This window comes from Morone saxatilis, unplaced genomic scaffold, assembly GCF_004916995.1.
Source record: "Morone saxatilis isolate NCDOM2014 unplaced genomic scaffold, NCSU_SB_2.0 Contig23, whole genome shotgun sequence".
Classification (NCBI taxonomy): domain Eukaryota; kingdom Metazoa; phylum Chordata; class Actinopteri; family Moronidae; genus Morone; species Morone saxatilis.
The window spans coordinates 6,980,887-7,002,744 of NW_023339796.1; the positions used below are offsets into that span (position 1 = coordinate 6,980,887).

The following is a 21,858-nucleotide window of genomic DNA, read 5'->3' on the forward strand; positions in this document are numbered from 1 at the left end:
AAATCACACGCACACCTTCTGTCAATAGCCATCGACTGTGATGTTATTACACACTTTCCTCCCAGCGCGGCTCTGCCATTAGCCCTCTTATGACCATGATCCATTCTGTTTGAAGTGATAATAGCATCTACACTCCTGCCAACGACGGAGAATGAAAGAGTGAGAGAATGATTGCGGCGTATGTGGGGGCCACAGCCTCCGTGCCCACACAGTCTGGCCACAACACACACACATAAATTATCCTGGAGTACCATGACTGTCCATACACACTCCTGTGCTGTCCATCTGTGCTCTGTCCACTGCCAGCACTGAGCTTGTCACGCCTACAGTCCTCCAAGCTCTGGGACTCTATGGGAGGATAGTCCAGTGCTCTTAGTTATACCTACCAGCAGAACGTTTTATATATCTTGACAGGAAACCTTAAGTCTAAATAGAAACTTCTGACAAGGAAGTGTTTCAGAAGTTTGTTGTTGTTTACTCCAGGTCACAGGTCACTAATTTTTTCTCCCTGTCTGGTTTCTTCTCACCTCTCATTAAACAGAGACTGGCCAACTCCAAAGCCCACACATCACGCTTCATCAGCGCCAACTTGCCCTGCAACAAGTTCAAGAACCGCCTGGTCAACATCATGCCTTTCGAGTCCACCCGCGTCTGCTTGCAGCCCATCCGTGGCGTCGAGGGCTCTGACTACATCAATGCCAGCTGCATTGACGGCTACAGGTCAGCAAAGGACTTCAGCTTGAACATTTGAGCTGAATACAATGGCTGTGAGGTTAAAGTGCTGACTATGAGCTTTAAAGGACAAGGCTGCATTGTTCTATATTTATCTCATTGTCAACAAATCCTATGAAAAGATCAAAACCAACAATGCATTAGTCACTGCCCATGCCATATAGCCTTTGGCTCCATTCATTCCTACTGAAGATGTGAAAAGGGTCACAAATATATAGTGTGATTTTTTTCAAAAAGGCTCAGTAATGTCCTGAACAGCTAGGCACTGTAGATTTTTAGCAAACGTTAGGAGTAAATAGAGCATTTGTTGGACTATTTTCAGTGACAGATTAATATAAATTTGGTGCTCTAGTGACTATTTAATGCAGCAGGATGGTGAGTCATAGACTTCAGGCAGACATTGATTGAACAGGACTTGTAACCAAATATGAATGCACTGACTTAATTGAGCTTTATGTTAACTTGTTCAATTACTCTCTGTCTCCTAAAATAGGGCTATTATCCGACATGGTTCCTCTGATGTGGCTGTAAACATCCTTAAATTAAATCTGAGAGTCAGCCATTGTTTTATTTCATATTCAATGTCCTGGAGCACAGAGCCAGCACAACAAAAATTGCATCACTGTCGTAATACCTTCCTGACTTCACTGAATGTGACAGGTGTACAGTTGTACTGATGTGAAAAAGACAGAAGGTGTTCTCTAGATAAAAATGTATGGGAGGCGACTGAAGATGAGTCCGCAGTGGGCAGTATCCAGTTGCAAGAATTACTCCCGGCTCTATCAATGTGGCTCTCGTTCGCTGAGCCACTACTTCTTTCATATCCAAGCTACTGCATGTCCTTGTGTGCTCTGTGAGTCCAAATTGCTTCCTAGAGGGAGGAAGATGAAAAGGCAGTCCTCTGTTTTATATCTATATAAGTACGGGCAGAGACAGACGGCACTGACTCATATGCAGTCGAAGTGAGGGGATGGATGTAGCGGGCCTGAAATGCCATTCAGTCCATATGGGGTTCTGCTTCGTACCAGGCTGTGAAAGAGAAACACCTCCACCCCAACCTCCCTAACTCCCTCCTCTTTCTCTGGTCTTGTTGTTAATGAGAAGTTGCTCTACAGAGGCCAACCCTCCATTGTTGCTGTGTAAATAGCGTAATTGCAGCAAGAGAGTATTGTAATGAAGTGTGTTTTGAAAACCCCTCTCCTTTTTTTTCCTCTTCTCCATGTTCTCTCTCTTTTTCCTTTTCCTTTCCTCCTTTATTTTTACCCCTTTCTATGTCTGTCTCTCTGTTTTCTCCTTCTTAATCTGTCTCCTTCGCACCTCTTTCCTCACACTCTCTCTCCTCCTACCCTCTTCTCTCGCTCGCCATCTTAATTTTCCATCCAGACATCATGGCAGAGACAGACATATCCGGGTGGGGACCTGTTGTGTGCACCAGTGGCTCTGTGTGATTAAGCCGCTTTTAAAGCCTGGGCATAAATAAAAACTAAACAGGGGCCTCCAGTGCCCTTCACCCCAGCGCCTTCAAGAAAAGCCAATAATATGCTAAGCTAATGAGAGGCGAACCATTGATTCCAACTATGCTATCAGGGGCGCGAGCCCTGGTTATGCTCCGATGCAGGCTGGAGTTTCAGCATTGTAATGAGGTTGAAATGAAACACTATGTCCTCAAGCACTGCAGTCATGTGGGATGATGCGGGGAGTGCTTTGTGCTGTTTGGCAGCACGCTCATCAGGACACTGTGTGCAGAGAAGTCAGTATTGTGTTATATGGTTAGGATTGCTTTTGTTTTGGCTAGGGGCTGTTTTATGCGGAGGTTAGAGGGGTCCACCCTATCAATTTGAAATTTATCATTCAGCCCCTGCTTGGCTTCCCTTCCCTTTCTTCCCCTTCTGCTCTTACATTCCCTTTTCCTACGTTCTCGTTTTCTTCCTTTCCACCTCTCTTTTCCTCTTTCTTCTCTTCTCTCCTCCCCAGCAGTCAGTCCTACTTTGCACTCAGATGACCAGCTGGAGAGAGCAGTGCTCATTCTTTTCATCTCCTCACATTTTCCTCTCTACATCTTCTCCCTATGCTTTGTACATCTCCTCTCTTTACTTTGCATTTCTCTTTTCCCCTGTTTTCATCTTTTTTAATTTGATTCCTCACTCTGTTGCCTTCCCCTCCTCGTATGCCATCTCCTTTCCTCTCTCTGCCAATCTGTTGTTTCTTTATTTGTGCGAGTGGAGGCCCTGAGCATATTCTAATCTCCCGGTTCCACATTAGTGCCTTGCCTGCAGCACCTTCATTAGTTGTTCAGCCGTGGCTCAGTGTGTGACTGAGTGTGTGTAGTAGTGTGTCTGAATATACATGCAAAACCACTGCACGCATACATTGGTACACCTGGATGCAAGCTTACATGTGCTGCAAACATGTGAGTGTGTTCACAGTTGTGCGTGTGTTTTGTGTGATTCCTCAGCTCTGTTATCGGTGCGCTGCTGCCACCTGCTGTTTGACAAAAGAACTGCTCAGCGGGGGCAAAGTCACGTAGGACACCAGCACAGCTCTGGCACCTCAGTGGATGAGCTCATCTCTAGTTTAGTGAGCGTATCAAGTGCTCCCTCTCTCATTCTGTTGTGTTACAGAGAGGAAGGAGGAAGAAGTAGAGGATCTATTCAGGCTTGAATAGCTCAGTGATGATGATAGTTGCCATGGATTATTTGCTATTTTCATTAAATGTGTCGGAATTTATCTAAGGGTAGAGAAATTATGACAGAGTACGAGGACAACAGGACCTTACATACTTTAAAATTTGCAGCTGAGTGCTTTTAAACGGCACGGTGATTCCCTTTTCTACAAGTCATGCTCATGTAGGTGCCTCGTATATAAATGTCCACCAAATGGTATGTGATGCTTTTATAGAACAAAAGTGGAGTAATACAGAAAGCTCTTCCCCAGCCCTTGAATTTTATTTGAATACATTTGTGTCTGAATGTAATTGAGCACTTCATAAGACATGAGTTTTGTTGCATGTCTTATATCTTGGCTGTTATTAAATTTGGGGGTTTGGGTTGGATTAACAGCCTTTGTGAACCACTCTACAACAACAGCACTCCTTTATCATTACATCCTTTTCTGGTTATTGCTTTGTGATGTGCTTTATAATACCAGCTGTAAAAGCACCATAAAGTTTTATAATTATTATGTGTTATGTTTAATCTCTGCCTCCTCTGTGTGGTGTTATGTCCTCAGACAGCAGAAGGCCTACCTGGCTACACAGGGCCCGCTGGCAGAGACCACCGAGGACTTCTGGAGGATGCTGTGGGAGCACAACTCCACCATCGTCGTCATGCTCACCAAGCTACGAGAGATGGGACGGGTAATACACAAACTCATTCTATACATAAATACATGCAGCACCTGTAAGGTCATTGGACCATTTCAGGGAATGATAAGAATCTTTATAAACTGTTCAGTTCAGCTGAGCTACTGCGTCACACTGCTCAAATATTAATTCATTCCAACCATTCCAACAGTAACTTTCGTTCAAAGTTAACTTCCTTATCACCATGGCTGGAATGCATCTGGGTTGAAACTAGCATGCTACCGTGTCAGATTTGTCAATAATTGGTAGCATTCCAAGCATACTGATAATTCCCATACCGCTTAGCTGCATCACACGCTATGAAAAATGTGATCTGAAATGGGATCTGTGATGGTAACAAGGGAGCTAAAAAGACTTCTAAACACCCTGACTACTTAAGTTTGGAGCTCAACAAAGTTTATAGTTAGTTTCAAAATATCAACCGTGCCCTTGAATAAGATTTGAGAATTTTTGGTGTCATAAGTCACCATAAACTATCCTGACACAGAACCATCACTGTTTATTACGAGCGAACCAATCATAATAACGAATCAATTTTAGCAAAACCAGTCGGGAGAAGGGAAGCATCTTTTCCATCAAGAAAAGCCTTCTTTCTTTCTTCAATGAAGAAATGCTCTCCAGTTCTGAAACGACTGATGCTAGCAGCATCTACGCTAACCTCTACCTCTAAGCTAAGCTAACCAGTTGCTGGCTGCAGCTTTATATTTAACAGACAGATATGAGAGTGGTATCAATCATCTTATCCAACTATCAGCAAGAAAGCAAATAAGCGTATCTCCTAAAACTCCAAACTATCCCCTCATCTTGGTACCAAGTTGATTAAATCCATAATATCTTTGACTGAGTTGTTTTTTGTGATTATGCAGGTGATTCTGACAGCACTCAGCTGCATTTTATAGCTTTATCAGCCTCTCATCCATAATCACAGTTTATTAAAAAAAAGCCCTCATGCACATCATCACTGCAGTTAAGCACACAAACAAATTATGTAAATATTTTTCCACCTAAGATGAATCAGACAATATTTCAAAACACAGATTAGTCTCTTCTCAATTTTCTTTTGTAAGCAAAGACCTTCTCATGACTCAAAATGACTAATAATGTACAAAAACCCGTACTAATAATATCCTGCACTTGCACATCAGGCATTCATTATGTAAAATTGTATTTTCCTTCCTGAGTGTGTTTAGAAAAAGCTTCTTCAAATATATGTGCTTTTTGTCTCCCTGTTCTTTTGTAGGAGAAGTGCCATCAGTACTGGCCAGCAGAGCGTTCAGCCAGGTACCAGTACTTCGTGGTGGATCCAATGGCTGAGTACAACATGCCCCAATACATCCTCAGAGAGTTCAAAGTCACAGATGCCAGGGTATGTTGGATTCACTCTGTGTGTGAAAATATGTGGGTTTGCCCTTGTGTGTATAAGTGTGTGTGTGTGTATTAGTGTGTTCTTGAATGTGTCTTTGTGTGTATGTCTTGGTAGGGGGGAGGAGGATTGATTGGCATTTTACGCAAATACAACCATCCAACCAAAATCCATCTTAATTTTAGGTTTTCATATAAATGCTGACAGTCATGCTAAGTGTTAAGAATTATACCGACTGTGATTTCAAGGTAGAGATGATCAGAACGCATCCCGTGTTATTTCTCCTGACAGGTTGACATAAAGTGAATGCACCATCAAACATGTTTACCCGGATTTAGTAGCAGTATCTTGCTCTATGGATTGTGTGTGTGTGTTTGCGGTTGTGTGTGTATGTGCGTGTTGTGTTTCGAGATCACTGTAAAAATACATGAAAAGCATAGCCTCCAATCCCTGAGGGCCAGTACTGCAACTCCCTGTGATGCAGTAGTTTCAATGGGCTATAAATATACTTTACTGTCATCAGAAGGCCCACAGCACAGCAACACTCTAATCCCATATCCACTCCTTCTTTTACACACACACACACACACATATATATATTTATAAATGTGCATGTGTATGTGCAAAAACAGGTGTGGAAATAAGATCCTAATATGGACAAAAAACATTTGATTCACACATGCTGTCAACGCAGTATTTGTCAAATGTCAAATTTGACTTCATTTTGCAGTTGTGTTTTTGTCAGTCCTGGTCCTTCGGTGCCACAGTACCGTTGGTTTTCTCTCCTACCAAGTCGTCAGCTTTATTTATATTATATCCCAGGTGTAAATTAGATGATGAAAAAGCTGCAGTGAAAACCGGCAGGGTTACGGTACTCGTGGACCTCGGCTGAGAAGCGATGCTGTGGTGTTTATTTGTTAAGTGCATATTAGAGTAAAGGCTGCAAAGAGAGAGAGCTGTGCTTATAGAGGTAAATTGAAAGCTCAGCTGAATTATACACACAATATAGATCACCTACATGTCAGTCTTACTACTTATCAATGCCCTGTACCTCTCTAATGTATTTAAACTCCTAATTTGCTGTCCCTCAGGACGGCCAGTCCAGAACAATCCGCCAATTCCAGTTCACTGACTGGCCCGAGCAAGGAGTGCCAAAAACTGGAGAAGGCTTTATTGATTTCATTGGACAAGTGCACAAAACCAAGGAACAGTTCGGACAGGATGGACCAATCACTGTACACTGCAGGTAAGGAGGAAAAGTTCCACGGATTAACAAACTACAGGCATAAAGGAAGGCTGCTACTTCAGAGCTGCGTACATGTCTGCAAATGTTACCGTTTGAATTTTGATTATGTAGAAACAGAGTTCTTTCAATTCTCTGCAGTTTCAAATGGCATATAATCTGAGATAATGATGATGCATTTTCTGCATTTTAATTTGATCCTTTAACACTTTTAAGATCAACTTGTGCTTGTTTATTACATTCTATGGTCATTTAGGATGCTTATTATTTATACAGTGCATTATAAGAACAAAAGTAACAGAAATAGTTATTATAATTCATGTCACATTTTCTCATGAAATCACATTCTGGTCTGACTTTCTTATTCAGAGCAAACTGAATTTAGTTGCCAGTGTACAATAAGAGTTTATGAGCCCTTGAGAGGAGATGTAATACGGATTTGTGTGTGTGTGTGTGTGTGTGTGTGTGTGTATGTGTGTGTCTGTGTCTGTGTCTGTGTGTGCGTGTGTGTGCGTGTGTGCTCCTCAGTGCTGGGGTGGGCAGGACCGGAGTCTTCATCACCCTCAGCATCGTGCTGGAGAGGATGAGGTACGAAGGAGTAGTCGACCTCTTCCAGACAGTGAAGACACTTCGCACCCAGCGGCCTGCCATGGTGCAGACCGAGGTAAGAACTGAGTGCCGACAGGGATATTGTTCATACATATCCCACAGTGACAGGATGGGATTTCAAAGTCAATATTGTATATTTTTACGGTGTAAAGATATTATCTGAAGCATCATGTGACTTTTTTCTTTAATAGAGTTTTGAGAGGTGCTTCGGAAGTATCATAGCAAACTTATCAGGTGCTATCACAGAGGTTCAGTGTCATATTTTCCTCCAATTAAGAATTGATGAATGCATTGTTAAACAGACAGGCAAAGCATCTTAAAAAGCAAATTAAACAAGACAGTCATGGTGTGAATTTAAATGAGTTCTTAAACATTTTAAGAGACAAAAACACTGTTAAGTAGTACAACTATAGTTATACAGAAGAGTCATTATATTACATTGGTTCATATGAACAATCTGTACAGCATACGACTCCCTCTATCCTTAGATAAGGAAAAAAACTGCAGACAGACATGCAATAGACATCATGTGTAATGAATTGAATGATAAAATGACAGATATATGTGATATTCCAGAAATGCATGCAGACTTTCTTATGGAGGTTTCTTCTTCTTCTTCAGGACCAGTACCAGTTGTGCTACAGGGCAGCATTGGAGTACCTGGGGAGCTTTGACCACTATGCAACATAACCACTCCCACCGAGCAACCTCCCTGGTCAAACCTCTCAGGAGTGTGCCAAGTGTCCCATCTCAGCCACCATCCACTCACTTGACCCCCTTAAAAATCCAACCCCTCGCAGCTACCGTAGGGGAGGAGAAAGGGAAGCGCTTGCAGACCCGGCAACGGGTTCAACCAATCACAGAGATCCACGCCGACCTAACCAACCACATGAGATTTTGCTTTAAAGATAATAACAGAAACATTACAATGACTATGACAAATGCGACAACTCTTGTACAGATGCGACAGCGCAGACCGGCAGATCGCCTCTCTGCTCTGTCGAAGCCAAACCTCCCTGATTGTCAAAGGCTACTGGTAGCACTAAGAGAGCATTCTCTCTGTTTTTATGTTAATTTTATTGTCAATATTATGATTCATTATGTCACATGTTATTGTTTAGTGTATTTGTTGTTTTTATTAATCATTTTAACATCAGACATTTCTTCTGTCTTAAACTGCCCAGCCTGGGGCGTGCATTATTTTCATAATCTGTACTTTTTTTTTATTTTTTATTTTTATTTAGGGTACTTTAGCACAAGGGACATGTATTTTTAACACGTTCCTAGATACTAATACAAGAGGACCACTGTTCTCTGAGCTGCTGTCAGATTTTTTTTTTTTCATTTTCGTTTTATTCATATTATGTGTCATAAACATGTTTTTTGGTCTTGTTCAGTTCAATAACTCAAAAAATTGCCTTTTCACTTGCCGTTTTCGATAAAAAAAAAAAACAAATCTTTGAGAAAATTGATTTCAGAGCACACACTTGATAAAGTTTGTCCTTCTGTAAACATAGTAGCTAGTTATAAAACAAAAAGTGAATTAGCTAACTAAGAGACTAAATCAGAGGTGTACAGGAATGGAAAGCACATGATTTCTACGTTTTTTGTTTGGTTTTGTCTTTCATCAGAAGCCTATGGCATTGAGGCCTTCATACTCCACAGCGGAGAACTTACCTGAGGAAAACAGACTTTTATACCCAAAGGGTAGTTGACAGAAAATAAACTCCCCGATCTCTGAATATTGTTGCTCTTCAAGTCCCTCCCATCTCCTAACTGCCCATTAGCCCGGTCGGTTCGCTGGAGTTGAACCACACAGACCGAAAGGAGCGGAAGTGGTTCATATGGGCTGAGGAGTAGAGCCATGAACGCTGGCACCTGTACAGAATCAACCATTCCTACCAGAGGGAAAGAGACTCAGCCCTTTGGACTGAAACCTGATATTATTTTATACAGAAATAGAACTATAAATATATATATAATTATGATTGATTATATATATGTACAATTACACATAGATATATACACAGCTTCAAAGGTATATTGTTAAAAAGGATTAATTCTGCTGATCTACCAACCCTAGAGACTGCAGAGAGCCTGCTGTCCTAGAGTGTGTATTAATGGAAACACCGTTGTATCTACTGTACTACCATAGTAACTTTGACAGCTGGTTGTCCGTCTGAATGAGGAAAAAAACAGCACAAACCCCCCCACCCCAACCCCACCCATCAATATGGACGACTCCTCACTCAGCACGGGCCATCGCACCACTCAAGCACACATCTCCTCCCACACAAGCCGCAGGAGGGGAATGTCTGATCCGAGAGGCCTAAATGTTGTGGTGGTGGTGGCGGAGGCGGCAGCGGCGGTGGGAGGGAGGGGGGACTTGAAAATGCTGGCGAAAAACTAAAAATGTTCATTTTTACCTTGTGAATGCTTAGTGCTGTAGGGGTTCGATCTGTTGTACACACAGTCTGTTTTCTATTTGTTGATAAAGAACTGGAATTTAAAAAGAAACTGTTGATGAAAAAGAAAAAACATTGATGTTAATAAAGTTAAATAATTGGGTTTTTGTACAAATCCTGGCTTGTGGCGCTTCGTTTCTTGATCCTGTTTAGGAAAATGTGAATTGTTAAAACTGTGTCTGCTTTATCTCCCAGTGCCAGGAATGTTGTAGTTTTAGTTCATAATCACCTCATTCACCTGTCCTTTATTTCAAGACATTTCTAAATGGCACCTTGTTTCAATGATGGTATTGCATGTTCAGGTACCTGAAAGTGTGTGTGCACAGGGGTGTAGCCAGGTATTCTGAAATATATGCACCACCTCATATATTCTTGAAAGGCCCCTAAAACCAATTTTATTAATCAGCTTCTTACTGTAAGCAATGGAGTCTGACATGAACACTTAACTCAAAGTCCACTTAATAGCTTTTTCCAGGGATTTCTACCATATCTCACAGTCTTCAACAACAGCTGGAACACGTTTTTCTTTTTCATGGATATAGCTCACTAAATGATTTCATTAATGTCAGATATTTTCTGCATTTGTGTATTTTGTCTGGTTTGAAGTGGCCAGGGTTTGACTGGGTTGTTTGCTTATGTTGCCATGGAGACAACACTTAAATCATCACAGTCTGACCAATAACAGTTGAGCAAGTCTCAGTCAACTTCCTGCTCTCCTGTACTTAGATATGCTATGCTATGTGGACATTTTTAAGATGATTTAAAGATAAAATAAATAAATACATAAGTATAGAATCCTATTTTTTTTATTTAATTTAAATTTAATAATTTACATCAATTGTTACCAGTAAGCTAGTTAACGAGCCTTTTGCTACAGAGCAAAAACACATAGGTAATGTGAGCAAAATGCTAGCTAGTCAATGCTGCTGTGTGTAACTTGAATTTCTCCTACGGGGGATTAATAAAGGTATATCTTATCTTATTTTAACTAATTAGCTTAGATTGATTAAGATTAGCTAGCTAGTTAGCCAGTGTTTTGCTAAAATTTGGTGGTCTTTTGCCATAGACAAGCCGAGCTCATAGCATATAAGTACAGGAAAGTAGAAAGTTTATTTATGTATTTTATAGGGATTTCTTAGTGTGAAAAAGCTATCTTATATATACTGCCAATGCTAGCAATGCATCAATGCAAATTACAGTCATACAACACTACAGCTGTCAGTGATGTGATGCAAAATGACATCTCAATTTATTGCTCGCTTTAGAGTTAAACACTGTTGTAGTTTTTTATTATATAGTGATATGATTGAATGAGAGAGAGTTTAAATACAGAATATAAATGGTTGTTGGGTTTCCATGGAGACACCACTGTCATACAAATCAAAACCACACACACACACAGCAGATTTGTTGGGTTTTTTACTCTTAAACTCGTATAATAGCTGAAGATAATTTTAGTTAATTTTAACTTTGTTGCTTCTTTAGTCAAATATTTAATTTAATCTAATTTATCTATTCATTTGGTGGGCCTTTTTTCGCCCCATCAGCCATTGTGCTCTTTCTACATGTCTAGGTATGTATGTACAGACATGTATACTGTGTGATGAATATTTGACTAAAGAAGCAACAAAGTTAGTTATATAACTGTGTATAAATATAGATTAAATGGCCATGTTTCCTTTTTCAACATATATTTGTGGAATGCTGCTTGTAGCATTTTATGAACGTGTTGTTTTATATCCCACAGAACCAACTGACATCATTGTGTTTGTATGAATGCGATTGTGTCCAGGTGCATGTTTTTCTTCATTCACTAGTATTAACTCTATCTATCTTGCTGCTCTTTTATCTCTCTTTTATTTAACTAAGAAACACGCTGAGACCTGTTATTCTTTTATACTTGAGATACCATGATTTTTCCGATGGGGTAAGGAAATAAGAAAACATATGGCTGACTATCTACGTTGCATTATATCATGATGCTGAGCTATGTGTTCTTGTAGAGATGATGCACAATCTGCCCAAGATGAAGAAGACCATGAAGGTGAGTTGCTCTGCTTGAAGATCAAAGCCCAGTTGGAGGATTTGTTCTCCGACAGCCACCTGGCAGAGGACGGCTTCCTGCTGAAACACGTGCAGAAGAACAAACAGGGCTACGTCAGTCTCAAGCTCCTCACTTGTATGAAAAAGGTAAAACAAAGCAAAACTTTGTGTGCTTTCTGTGGTGTTTACATTCCATCGGTCTGAATAAAAACAATCCAGTAAAATGCAAACAAAACTGAGTTTGCCACTGTTTGTCACAGATAAAGGCCCTGACCACAAACTGGTACATGACTCTGGCGGCAGCAGAGTACTCAAACGTTCTGGAGGTGAATGATGAATGCACAAAAGTGAGGCGGATAAAGCCGCTTCCCAAATGGCTGCTGTGCTCTCCCACAAGCAAGCTCCTCCTCACCTGGAACATTTGTGAGGAGGAAGCAGAAGAAGATGGAGCTACCCAAGGCCCGGAGCACTCTTCGCTTTTTGAGAAGCTCCTCGAAAAGTTTTCTGCTCATGGCTGCGTTGCCTCATTCTGGATCCTGCATCCTGGCAAAGAGCTTCCCAAGGAGCTGCAGTGCTACGCCAAGCGTCACAAAGAGCTCGGCCAACAATTGTGTGCAGTGGTAAAGTTTGATCACCTGGAGGCGGTTCGGAAGGCCTACAGTCGCCTGAAAGAAGAAGAGGCAAAGTCGAACAGCGAGGGCATATGTGTGGTGCCTTTGGGATTCCAGTCGATGCACCACAACATCGAGGACGAACCATCAGAGGGAAACAACAAAGACCAACCTGAAAAATCTCAGGAAAATCCACTCCAAACCACACAAACATCAGAGGATTCAATCCAGGAGGAACCCTCTTCACCAGCTAAAGAATCTATTGAGACTCAAGATACATCTCAGCCCCAAGAGTCTGTGGATAACTCCAAAGAGACTTCTGAGCAGATCTCCACCAGCGGTTGTGGCCAGTCCTTCTCTGGTTTGAATCAGAGGTACAGTAGGAGGAGTTGGTGCTCTGGAGACTGTGATAAAGATAATTCTCAGAGTCCCTGGGTGCTCAGGCGCAAATTTGCAGCCAGTGCATTAAACCCCAAGGTGGCCGGGGACCTGAATGCGCCCTGCTTGATGCAAAGAGTGCTGCGTCAACCCTTCGGCCCTGACAGCACCAAAGGCTTTCGGGACAGAGGGAAGCCGCTGCAGCAGGAACTGATCAAACTCTCCCTTGCACTGAGTAAAACCACCTGTGCTGAATAACAGTGGCAGATTTGTGGAGCAACAACACATTACAACAATTTTAAAGCTGAGGAATCTAATAAAATATTTTTTGTATAAAAAAACTAAAAAGCTATTTAAGTTTTGGTATCTCTATAGGTGAGAGATTGTTTATTCTGATTTAATTGTAGTTGTAAACCACTGACAGTTGGGGGCAGCATTTAGCTGTGTACCCAAATCTGTTATTTTAAACACCGACTTCATCCTACTTGTCAAGCTGTAGTTGCATAGGAAGTAAATACACTGCAATGAATGTAAATAGACTACAGCACATATTAGCTGGAGGTACAAATTGTTACACAAACTGAGGTGTTTTAGTGCTGAAGAAAAAGTGTCCACACAAGCCCTTTTTGAAAACACCAGCGGTCACTGGTCCCTTGGGGCCTCATCTCCTCTGGTCACAACTGCAAATTGCAATGTATATTTGTTCTTGGGCCAGGATGGATTTACCTTGTTACCATTTTCTCAGAGAAAGAGGTGTTGTCTTTCAACATGAAACGCTCAGAAAAATCCCTCATTGTCCCACTGCATCTTTTTCACAAATGCTTGTTTAGATTTTGGTTCTCTAAAAAGTAGTTTTCCACTCACTGAGATGACATTTGGCTGAAGGGTACTTGTCCAATCATCAAACCACATCTTGTGCAAGACGAGCGTAGTAGCAACATTTGTGCATATTTCCAGCCTTTCTAATGACACCTCAACTGGAATGGTGTGTTTATAGTGTTACTGATTGAGGGCTTCCTTAAAATCTCGCCCAAACCTAAACAAAATGTGTTTCTTCACTCATCCACGCCCAGTGGAAAAGATTCAATCCGATGTGTATGGGATTCTATCATATTCAAATTGGAAACATTCTTTGTTATTTTTTTCCCTTGTATATGCTAAATGTCAGACTGTCTTTATGACTAATGTAATCTTAGCTGTTGAGTGAGACTTTGCAGTGTATACGGATCAAGTGTTCAACTCTTATAGTCTCTGACTTGATTTAGCAATTAACAGCTGTTGGGCTTTTATTGCAGCGGAGGCTGGTCTATGAAAACTTTACACATCTGTGAACAATATGTATAATGTAGAAATGTTCCTGCCTGATGTCAGGAAATGTTTCTGTGCTGATAGTTCCTTTTCAAGGGTAGAAAAGCACGATATCCCCTGCTAACTGCAAGCCATTATGTATTTAAATAGCCTCCTCTAGCCCATAATTGAGGTTTATGTCAAACAAGTCAACTGTCATAATTCTCATGAGGATCTGGATGATTTCGCACCTGCTTACGGTCACCAAAATATTCTCAGCGTGAAGAAGAGCGCGAATCCTCTCTTGATTTGTGGCACAGTGTTATCCTATGGGCCAGAGCTGAGGGGTACAAGCTGAAGTGAAAAGGAGAGTTTGTGTTGGATTTCACTTTGGACTTTACATGAAATCTACACTTCAGGTCACTGAGATAACAACCTTAGAATATCCATTAATACACATTTTTGGTACGAGACAAAGCTTAGGTAAAGATTCCTTTGGTTTTTCCCTTTTTCTCTTGGTCAACACTGAAGGAATTTTAAGTCCTAGAAAGTTCGCACTAGGCCACATCTCCACCTCACTAGTGGAACTTTGCAAAGCGCGATTTGTGTATAATTTGGCTCGAGGATATCAGAATGACTCATGGTGTTAAGAATGAGATATTTGTTAGCAAATAATTTGTTTCCTGTTGTTACACTGACTGTGTAGAGATTATTGCAACATCCTTGGCTGCAGACTTTTTATAACAATTATAAAACCATAAAATCTGTTCAGATCTACCTGCAGATTTATTTGACTGGTTTATGCTCTCAAACAGCACCTGTGAGACTGTGTATCTCCCTCATCTCTCCCTCCGGCACGCATCGCTTCATTTGTCTCCAAACTGGTTGGCCTTTGTTTATATGTGACTGACCCCACACACCTGACGCATTTCCTCCCTGGATGGGATATTTATTTACATTGCAGTCTGGAGTGCCTGATACCTTCCAAAAGCACAACCATCTGCTCCTCATTTGCCGCTCAGGGCTCAAGGGCTGAAACACTGGTTTGTATTGGAGGAGACGTGAACGTGAGATTCTCAACAACAACACTCCTGGTTTTATCTCCAGCCAACTGTAGATTGAATTATCATGAAATACCTATGCTGTGATAATTCCATTTAACTGGGGTTAGTGCCGTCTTAGCACCATTTAAACCAATTGTAAACTTTCTTAATTCCCCCTAAAAGATTGAAAGATTGAAAGACCCCTCTAACTGCGCTGATCTGCCCAATTGAGGCTATTACCAATCGGCCACTTAAGATGGCAGACTCTCTTGCGGCAGAAGGTAAATGTAAGCCTTTGCTCAGGCCAAAGCATCCTTTAGTGCTCCTGGAGCTAGAGCCAGGGAGATTATCATGTCAGGAGTAATCCGACTCGGCCCACAAGCACAACTATGGAGGAGGAGGAGCAACAGTTGAGGGGGGGAGGCAGGCAGAGGCATCAGAGAAGCTCTGCTCCGCTTACGGTAACCACGCTCTCCCTCCTCACCCTAACCCATCTTCTCAACCCGCAGAGTTCCTCTCCTTGGAACTGAAGAGAAGACCTGCTGCTGGAAAGAGGGTAAGGAGATATGGATTATCTTTTCAACAGTGCTCTTGTATGGAGATAAAATTTTCTAAATAAGGACTTTCGCTACAGATGGAATAAAAGTTAAGGCATCTGTAAGATCTGTTTCCTACATGACACTGTACCTCTGTTTTGCTCTGTTCCTCTGTTTCAGGTTCGGGTTTGTACAAAAACGCACATTTTGTGTGGAGAAGCATGATGACAGAAGTTTTCTGAAGTGAACCAGATGCCATGTCAGGAACTTATCTAAACAAACAGCGGTCCTCTTTTTGAATGGATCAGCCATGAAGAGAATGCTTACATTCAGAGGAATGTTGATATTGATCTTTGCAACTTTAAAGAGTTCTATGGAAGTGGAAAAATGATGAATAAATAAAACAGCCTGGACTTGAATCAAGTCAGGACACCTCCCATACTTGCAAACACAAGGAGTTGTGATGATTTTCAGAGGAACAAGCAGGAGTCCTGCCTTCACTCCTTGCCTGTGATGATGATGGACTTATCCAGCCAGCACTTGCCTGTGGAGGTCAGCTGAAGACGACGCCACACAGCTAAGTCTGGATTAGCCGGCCGAACGGTAAGGACACCACATCTTCTTTTGTTAGTTTAAGCCGGCAGCTTATGGGGAAGGCGTTAGGTGCCGCTGACAGAGATGCCTCACCAAGTGCTTGAGTGGCAGAAAACACACGTTGGATTATCGGTATCAACAAGCGGCCCTTGCTGCAACCCCATGTCAATAGTGCACAGGGGCCAGTCACAAAATGTTTGCAGAGCGGTTACCATTGATTACAAGGGACATGCCACTAGCAACAAGAAAAAGAATAATTTTTACATTCTTGCAGAATTTAAAAAGCATCTCACCACACAGTCAAGTTTGTTTTCTCAGGAAGAAATATTTTGTTTTCCTGTCACTTATCCAACATGGTGGTTTGCCTCATTATCATGCATAATTGTCCTCCAAATACTCTCTGGCTTTCCTTTCCCAAAAGTCGGAGCGATACTTAGACATTTTACAAAATAGATAGATAATTATTTTTATCTATGTTCAACATTTTTTTGCAGAGCTGCGCCTTTAAAAGGTTATATAATTAAGAAGAGCTGGATGAAATGATCTAAAATTTTACGCTGAATGAAGCAAACTTGATGATACTCACCATGGGCATTTTACTGAAGTGATGATCCCTTCTCACTAAGCCCATATCATACGTAGAGATTATACAGTATCTAGCAGAGCCCCAAGAGGCCGGATAGAGGTTAAGCCTGAAGTCAATTGAGCCGTTCAACTTTCATAACCTGCCAAAGCTGGTCATAACTGGAGGAAACTAAGGCGGAAGCTTAACTGATGCACAAGTCCTCATCGTTTCCTTAGCACTTTTTGACAAATTCTTGCTAAAATATACATTGTGCATGCAAATAATTATAGTAAAACAAATTAAAGGCTTTTGAAGCGAGCATAGGCTTATAAAGATGTTAAATGTCATTATATTTCAGATGTTTGTACTTGCTTGTGCTAGCTCTTGCCGGTCATATTTAAAAGTGGTATTCAGCGTGTGCCAGATGGCCGTCAACCCTTTTGAAACAGCAACATCAACATGTTTAACATGGGTTTAGAGGCGATGCTGTTCTGTTAAAAGAGGATCTGGCATTGACAGATTAGAAGCCAGAATAGCAGCTCATGGACTCTTTACTTTCTATTCTTCTATTCTATTATTCTATTATCTAAGAGTCCATAGCCAAGACAACATCAATCTTACTCACAGCTCACACAAAAATGACAAGGCAAAGTGACGTTACCTGCCAAGCCTCATGTAACCTCTTTGTCTGTTGGCGAGGCTATTTAAATACATGTCAGAACTAAATATCTTGACTCAACTCTTCTCATAATAGAAAGGGGCAGACAAATTGGGACAATTGGACAAAGTGTCAATTGTGCATCTATAAGTGTATCTTCCACTCACACCTCATTAACGCCACTCTAGCAGCAACAGGTTTGAGTTGTGAGATTTCGTGCTAGGCTGTTAGGTCACTGGATTAATCTGTATAAATCCGTGAGATGTGATAGTAGGGCTTCCAAAATTAAAATCTTTTTAAACACTCACCTATATCCAGTGGCTTAAAAGAATGTAGGAATCATGTTTGGTATTTATAGAATGAATGTAAAAAATGATCACCATTTTTCTGGCCTTGCCCACAGATGTTTTCCCCTTATTTCTTCTCAATAATAAACGGCAGCTTTCCCACTAACAAGGAACAGGCTTGTTTTAATTATCATATGGTTACTGAGTGACAGAGTGCAAGCCAACTGAAGCCATTGCCCAGCAAAATTACAGCACAGTCTAACCTAAGCCTTTTTCAGTTGCATTAGAACCAAGGCTGGATTTAGAACAGCCAATCCTGGCTCAGAACATCCACTTTATTTTACAGCCTTTTGGCCCACCCTGGTGCCAACACACCAGATCTAACTTAACTGAGCTTGTCACTTTTCTTCTTCATTATTCTGACTGAAAGCAGGACAGGTTTTAGAAGGAGAAGGAGAAGAAGAAACGCCGGCTGGTGCTCTCTCGTTGGGCCTTGCATGCTGGCCTAACCCTTGAGTTAGAGGTGTCTGATGGATTAACACAGACGCGCACACATACAGCAAGGCCTGGGCTCCGCCACCAACACTGCAGCCAGGTGTTAACCCACGTGACTGCAGATAAAGCCGGCAGGCATTAGTGCTAATCCCGCCCTGATCTTTGGAATATGTCCCTATTACCTCCCCAAGCACTCTCTAGCTGTCCCCAGGCCTCCTGATGCTCACTTAAGAGGGAAAAGACAAGACAATGCCTCTCTAGGACTCCCTAAAGCATGTTGTTTCCTTGCAACAACACAGTAGGTGCCTTTCCCACTGTTTGTTATGCTCCTCTGTTATCTTTTCAATGCAAGTATTTATGGGGTGTGTTCAGAGTAGCGCAGAGACAGCCAGTCACATGGGTGGAGCTTAATAATGTTCTGTAGGTAAAGGGCCTCAGGTTGTGCAGGGGCAAATACACAATGGTTAGACAATTCTAGATATCAAGAAGCAGCAGTATTATGTAAAATGGATTATCTAGTGTTATGTGATGGTGCTGCTGGGAGTGTGTGTGCGCCCTGGAAGTGAAGTGGGTGTCTGTGATCGGCAATGGAAGGTTAGACTTTGTCTCGATTTCTACACAAGCATGTGTCATATGATTTGGGAAAAGTGAAACCATGCTGCAAGTGCTACATCTGTGTGTTTATGGTATGTGTGAGTCACAGTAAAGAGAGGGTGAGTGAGACAGTACAGGCTGTATTTAGGGAATGTATAGGAACAAATTCTGAGTGGTGACACATAAAAGTTGGTATCTGCTATTTTCCAGCACAAAGAAGCTCTTCATTCCTTTTCTGTGATCTACTCTCGCTGTAATCATGTCACACTGTTCAAGATCCAAGCAAGCTGACAAAGAAGGCACCCCCTGTCTGCCGGCTTCATTCAAAAGTTTTAACCACAGACGCCCCTTATCCCCATTTTGACAGATCTCTAGTTCATCTTCCATAGGCTGTGGCATTCTGTGGAGTGTCTCCTTCTGGCACAGAAGGGAGGGGAGGACACGAGTGCCATGCTGCTGTAATTACATTACTGCCAGCTTAGCAGCGCTATGGCCACTGACCCAATTATTCATTGAAAACATCTATTTTATTGTGTCATTTGAAATAATGCGATCTTTGAGTCACAACAAGCGCTTGGTTGAGGGTTGAGGATCGTGCTCCAATGTACGATGCATGCATTGGAGAATGCATAATGTCTCAGGAATGGCTTTGACAGACTGAGGAATTCTTGGCCTAGCAGTTCACTTTCATGGTTTGCCTCAAACATGTTAATGATCCTCAGGGACTGTTTTCACTCTGTTGCTCTTCAGGTGACATATGTCTGACAGCAAACATCAAGTGGGTTATTTCTTTACATACCTCGTTTTCAGTCCAAGTATCACTACAAACACAAAATCGCGCAAATCTTCGTTTGCACTCCTTTTCTCCTTTTGAATGGATAATTTGATGTGTTTGTTTTAGGCCTCACACGTTCAACTTGCCTTATCTCGGAGCATGCATGGGCACATCAGCGCTGATGCTTTGTGAGGGCCGGACATGCTGCGCCTGTGTGAGAGCTGTTTTAGTTGTCTTTGCAACTCATCTGCACTTTTATGTCTCTGTTTGAGGATGGCTTTTCCTTCTGCTGGAAAGTCCTCTGGGGTTCCACTATATCCTCTGCGTTGTTGCTCTTCTCTGTTTGCTGGAAAACAGCAGCATTTGTCCTTTCAGGAAGTGAACCGCTCATTCATGTCTTTCCGTTGCTCTCCTAAGAAAACACCGGTGCCCCTTCCCCCTATCAATATCTGTATATTTATGTGCTTGACAGCGGAGGCCAGTGGTAGATATTAAATGTCTGTTCTGATTAATCATCCGTGGCCATCGGAACAAGCTGCAGAATGCTCCCTGGCACTTTTATTGGCGTCAATCGACTGCAGATGGGACTAATGTGTTTCTGAGTGGAGCAATTATGACAATCAAAGTGTCTTCAGGGACATGAGATCAGTGTTTGATGACCAGGCTTCATCCAGTGTCAGCAACTGAGACATCGGAGGACTCATCTGTTTTTTACGAGCTAATTGTTTTATCAAGATGAGCCACAGAGCGAACAGTCTACAGGCATTGATGTATCACGGCTGTGTGAAACAGCAAACTCCGAAGCTGAGTAATTGTCCCAAACTGACCTATTAATAGCATAAGAAAACAATGATCTCATCCTTTGCCATATATCATAACAAACTAGCTCTTTTTAAATTAAAAAATTTATCACATTTAGAGCAGGAGCAGTAAGATGGTGTTAGGAAAATGAGACTTTCCATTGAGGCTTCTATCTATCATGTCTGGTAAAATTCAGACATATAGCCAGGCACCAAGTAGCATTCTGCCACAGCCACAGCTCCACATTTGATTTACATACACTGTGTTAAATGAGGTTGTTAGCTGAAATGTTTGACTTTCAAATGAATACCATTCTACCCCTTCATTGTGCAGAGGCTGCTTACCACGTCAAACCCATATGGAATTATGAGTGATGAGTCAAGCTTTGACTGATAGGACTGGTTCTACCTGTTTATACCATGTTTATTCTACTGCGACTCGTGCATACAGCTTATTTGTATTTTCCCTCTGCTGTGTCTAAAACACAGAGGCAGTGTCTATATTTGCATATAGTGATTTTTTGTTTTACTTAGTTTACTGCAAAAAGCAGATTCCACCAAAAAGCCAAAATGTTCTTACTATTTTTTTAAAAACTTCTGTTAACTGTGATCCGCAGGAGTAACGCACATTTTGAAAGTGCAAACTTCCAGAAGTTATTCATTTCAGAATTTTGTTATTCTACCAGAGTAGACAAAGATATGTGACATTTTGTCCCATTGTAAACACTCCAGCAGCCTGTATATGTACACTACAGAATCCAGTCTGGGAAAACACTTTGTAAGGCTGGTCTGGATTTGCTGTTAGTCACTGCCAGTATACCATTTCCGGCTCTGGGGAAATGTTTTGCTCACTGGTGACATGATATGAAAAATACAAAGAAGTGAGCTTGTAAAAACTCTCAAATACCTGTGGCATGACAATAAGGAAAGCAAAAAAATGAGGTATAATTCCTCCAAACTATGATTTGTGGCTGCTATGGTGCAGTGTCTATTGAAAGGGAGGGGCGGTATAAGATAAAGGGATGTACACACATTCTCACTGAGGCCTCATTATACATAGCATTACAAATAGGTGTGGTTAAAGAAATTCTTGTAAAGGAAGGAATGGATGATTTACTTCTGCAAAGAAAAATGTTTTTTCCTTCAGAAATGAATAGAAGAAGCTATTCTCACCCACATCAGGTATTTTTGATATGATACACAAACTTTTAAGAGGTTTCAAGGGGCAGGGGTTGTAAAACTCATCTGACCTGCCTTAAGTTCAAATAAGAACTGGCAGTTATGTTTTTTCCTTCTCAGCCAGGAGCGATTAAATACACACTGAATTCTCAGGTGTCAGCAAGTGATGTCAAGCTCACAGATCATAAACCCACTTAAAGTTAAAATGAAATGACAGCAGAATCCCAAAAAAGAAAACTG

The 21,858-nt window shown here is 41.5% G+C and overlaps 2 protein-coding genes across 2 annotated transcripts in view; both read left to right on the forward strand.

Moving 5' to 3' along the window:
* LOC118334645 (receptor-type tyrosine-protein phosphatase F) overlaps positions 1-9,901 on the forward strand; it is a gene marked incomplete in the record, with an annotated part of 156,755 nt that extends 146,854 nt beyond the window's left edge. Inside the window, 6 exon segments of the mRNA XM_035670647.1 lie at positions 542-720; positions 3,961-4,087; positions 5,334-5,459; positions 6,548-6,702; positions 7,228-7,363; positions 7,930-9,901. Coding sequence (XP_035526540.1) covers positions 542-720; positions 3,961-4,087; positions 5,334-5,459; positions 6,548-6,702; positions 7,228-7,363; positions 7,930-7,998 — 792 coding nt within the window.
* A 1,794-nt stretch (positions 9,902-11,695) lies between these two features.
* On the forward strand, positions 11,696-13,108 carry larp6b (La ribonucleoprotein 6, translational regulator b). The gene is made up of 3 exons (XM_035670366.1): positions 11,696-11,700; positions 11,777-11,963; positions 12,077-13,108. Exons 1-3 carry the CDS (start codon positions 11,696-11,698, stop codon positions 13,061-13,063), a joined length of 1,179 nt encoding a protein of 392 aa, XP_035526259.1. The 3' UTR covers positions 13,064-13,108.
* The last annotated feature ends 8,750 nt before the right edge of the window (positions 13,109-21,858 follow it).

Excerpts from the sequence above, each read along its gene's own strand:
- larp6b (XM_035670366.1), top strand. Across the intron at positions 11,964-12,076 it reads TCCTCACTTGTATGAAAAAG|ATAAAGGCCCTGACCACAAA; the intron begins GTAAAACAAAGC and ends TGTTTGTCACAG.